This window comes from Sinocyclocheilus grahami, unplaced genomic scaffold (assembly GCF_001515645.1).
Source record: "Sinocyclocheilus grahami isolate Dianchi unplaced genomic scaffold, SAMN03320097.WGS_v1.1 scaffold286.1, whole genome shotgun sequence".
In the NCBI taxonomy this organism is placed as follows: Eukaryota; Metazoa; Chordata; class Actinopteri; order Cypriniformes; family Cyprinidae; genus Sinocyclocheilus; species Sinocyclocheilus grahami.
In genome coordinates, this window is record NW_015505465.1 from 39,788 (window position 1) to 42,989 (window position 3,202).

At 38.5% G+C, this 3,202-nt stretch overlaps 1 protein-coding gene across 1 annotated transcript in view; it reads left to right on the forward strand.

The window, feature by feature from the left end:
• The first annotated feature begins 1,928 nt into the window (after nucleotides 1-1,928).
• The window catches only part of LOC107600569 (protein jagged-2-like), a 20,788-nt gene continuing 19,514 nt past the window's right edge, over nucleotides 1,929-3,202 (forward strand). Inside the window, exon 1 of the mRNA XM_016292501.1 lies at nucleotides 1,929-2,125. Coding sequence (XP_016147987.1) covers nucleotides 1,929-2,125 — 197 coding nt within the window. The remainder of the gene's footprint in view (nucleotides 2,126-3,202) is intronic.

Genomic DNA, 3,202 nt, shown 5'->3' on the forward strand with positions numbered 1-3,202 from the left:
TTGTTATAATGAGATATATATCATGCAGAACTCTGCACTGAACAAAAACGGCATCTTTAGCGGTGAGTGGATTCTGGCTAACTGAATGGCTATTGTGTTCAAGAAATCAACAGATATGTCTGTGATTGGCTACATTGCCCAATGCTGCAAATACAAACCTTTGACGCTCTCCGCAAACACATATGCACCGGAGCGATTGCCAGAAAAAAAGTGCAAAAGCGTTCGCCAATATTATTTTGCAGTTTGTATGCACATTCAAGAAAATTCTTTGCACACAAATATTTCGATGCAGATACTGCATAACCACGTCACGGTGGGCCAGACTAAACAACTCCCCATATTACCTTACATTGAATGATGTCTGTTCTAAACAAGTCATCGTCGTCTGGGTTTTGAATTGAAGATGTAGATTATTTCTTTGCAATTCTGTTAGAAAAACATGGTTGTTTTTTATAATAAACATTCAAGGGAGCTGCTAGCTGGAATCCAGACAGAAAGAGCTATCGACGCGAATAATGTAATATACAGCTGATGATACTAATTAGCATATTACCATTGTCATTATTATTATCAGTGTTGGGGAAGCTACTCTGAAACTGTAGCTTGACCAGCTACAAGCTACTCGTAAAGTAGTTAAGCTACATTCAAGCTACCCTTTTGAAAATGTAGCTAGCTACACCACAAGTTACTATCAAAAAATTGCTAGCTACATTGAAACTACTTTCAATATTTGTATTCTTCTTTTTTTTACAATTAACATTACACATAACTAGATAATTATTAATGAATAATTATAATGAAGTTGTAAGTAAAATATTTAGGGTTTAAATCAACATACTGTAATGCAATCATGATTTTAAAGAGTAGGGTGGATGTTTGTATTGGGTTTCATTGGTTTTGTCTCGTCGTGCTGGGAGATGGCATCACAGTATGTTAAGGGCATAACATTTCCGTCACACGGTTGAGGTATTCGGCCAATCACAATGCACTGGATAGCTGGCCAATCAGAGCACACCTCGCTTTTCAGAACGATGAGCTTTGTAAAAATTGACGCGTTTCAGAAAGGCGGGGCATAGAGGAGCAACAATAATGTACATTATGTGGAAAATAATGTGTTTTTTGAACCTGAAACCGCATAAACACATTGCATTACACCAAATACACAACATAATGTTCTTTTTAGCAACGTCATATGACCCCTTTAAGCATTTAAGTGATTTATTTTATTGTTGTTTATTTAGACAAATTAGAGTAAATTTTACTGCTCATTTGGTAATATGCAAATGAGTCTCTGGCCTCAGGTACGTGATTGGGCCTCGGATGATCAAGTCACCCCCTTATTCAGCCATATCCCTATCATATCCCTATTCCCTAGACGATGATATTGCTAATTTAATCAGGTGTGAATTTCTTGTTTGGAATGGAAAGTGCTGCAATGTGAGAATCTCAGGCCAACACCCACCTTCATGAACGGCACAGATTAGATTTGAATCATTGTTGATGTTGTGTTCTCTCGCACTTTAAGATGCTGTTTGTCTTTTTCCCACACACACACCCACACACACCCACAAACAGACTTTCCCGCTCCCCTACATTGTGACTGTAGCTGTTCGCAAGGGCACAGCATTTCTCTTTGCTTCTCGAGAGGGAGTTTGGGTGTGTGTGTGTTTTCTTGGGGGGGTGGGGGGTTCTTCCTGGTCTGTTCCTGATTGTATTATTTCCTCACTGGCTCCCAAGCAGTCTGAGACAAGTGTGTGTTCCACTGAAGCAGGAAGACAGGCCGTGCTTCGTAATACACACACACACACACACAATATATATATATATATATACAGTAGATATATATATATATACCGTATAAATGAATGTTTTTTGTCTCTCTCATAGGTGATGATCTGTTGATCGAGAGGAGTGTTAATCGTGGAGAAATGAACCCTGGAGAGGAGCGACAGCTCATTCAGCAGAAGGGCCGAACAGCCAGCATCCAGTACAGTGTGCGTGTGCGCTGTGACCGCCATTACTACGGCAACAAGTGCAACAAACAGTGTCGCCCCCGAGATGATTACTTTGGCCATTACACATGCGATCAGTTCGGCAATCAGCAGTGCATGGAGGGCTGGACTGGGCAAGACTGCACAAAAGGTGTGCGAGTTTGCTAACACTCACAGGAGATCGCAGCAATTAGCAAATGACAATGATCCAACAATCCAATCAAGTCCCACCCTACATTTTTTCTAGGTTAAAAAAAACATTTTACTTGGATATACAGGGAACAAAAGATAATCACGCAGGGAACAAAAGATAATCACATTTTCTGTTTCATGCCGACTATAAGTTTTAAGTTGTTTTATGTTATGTATTATTTTTATATATATAAAAATGAAAGCATTAAACATTTCAAGAGTCTATGGTACTGTTTGCAATTAAATACATATGAGCTCACATGATCTCTTCACATTTGCATGTTTAATTTGGCCAGTAATCACCTTTAAAAATTTTATTAGAAACATTTTTAAATGTTCATTTGGCTGTTTAATCAGTAAAGAAATAGATGTTCAAAATGGTAATTCATAGTAAAAGTGTGCTCTTTGATATAGTAAACAGTGTAAAGTGGCCATCTGAGTATTACTGTTCATGGATACTGAAAGTTTGTGTACAGAAATAGTAGAGTAATACAGTAGTATACTGTTTTGAATTGTCACCTCCAGTTTTGTGTGTCTGAGTGATGTTTCTTTTCCTCTGTGTTAATTCAACCATCTTTTAAAGTATGTGAGGTGGAAGTGACCTTTGACCACCAGTCTGTCTGGAATTCATTGCTGTCTAAGATTAGAAAAGAGACAGAGGTCATGACCTGTGTCTGCTACTGGAAAGAAGTTTACACTTCTGTCTCTGTGATACTCAGACTTCCCTCTCTTAAAGTTACTGGTGTAATGTACATGTGCAATGTGTGACTATCAGAATTGCTAATATTTCTGTGTGAATGGAAGACTTTTCAAATGTGTAAATAAAAAGAAAGTGGAAAATCATGCTAAGCTGACATGATGTAATAGGTTTAACTGCTGTTTGATAAATGTGTTCAATGGTATAGATTCAGTTCAGGGAGGCTTGTGCAGAAATATCGCACACACACACACACACACACACACACACACACACACACACACACACACACACACACACACACACACACACACACACACAC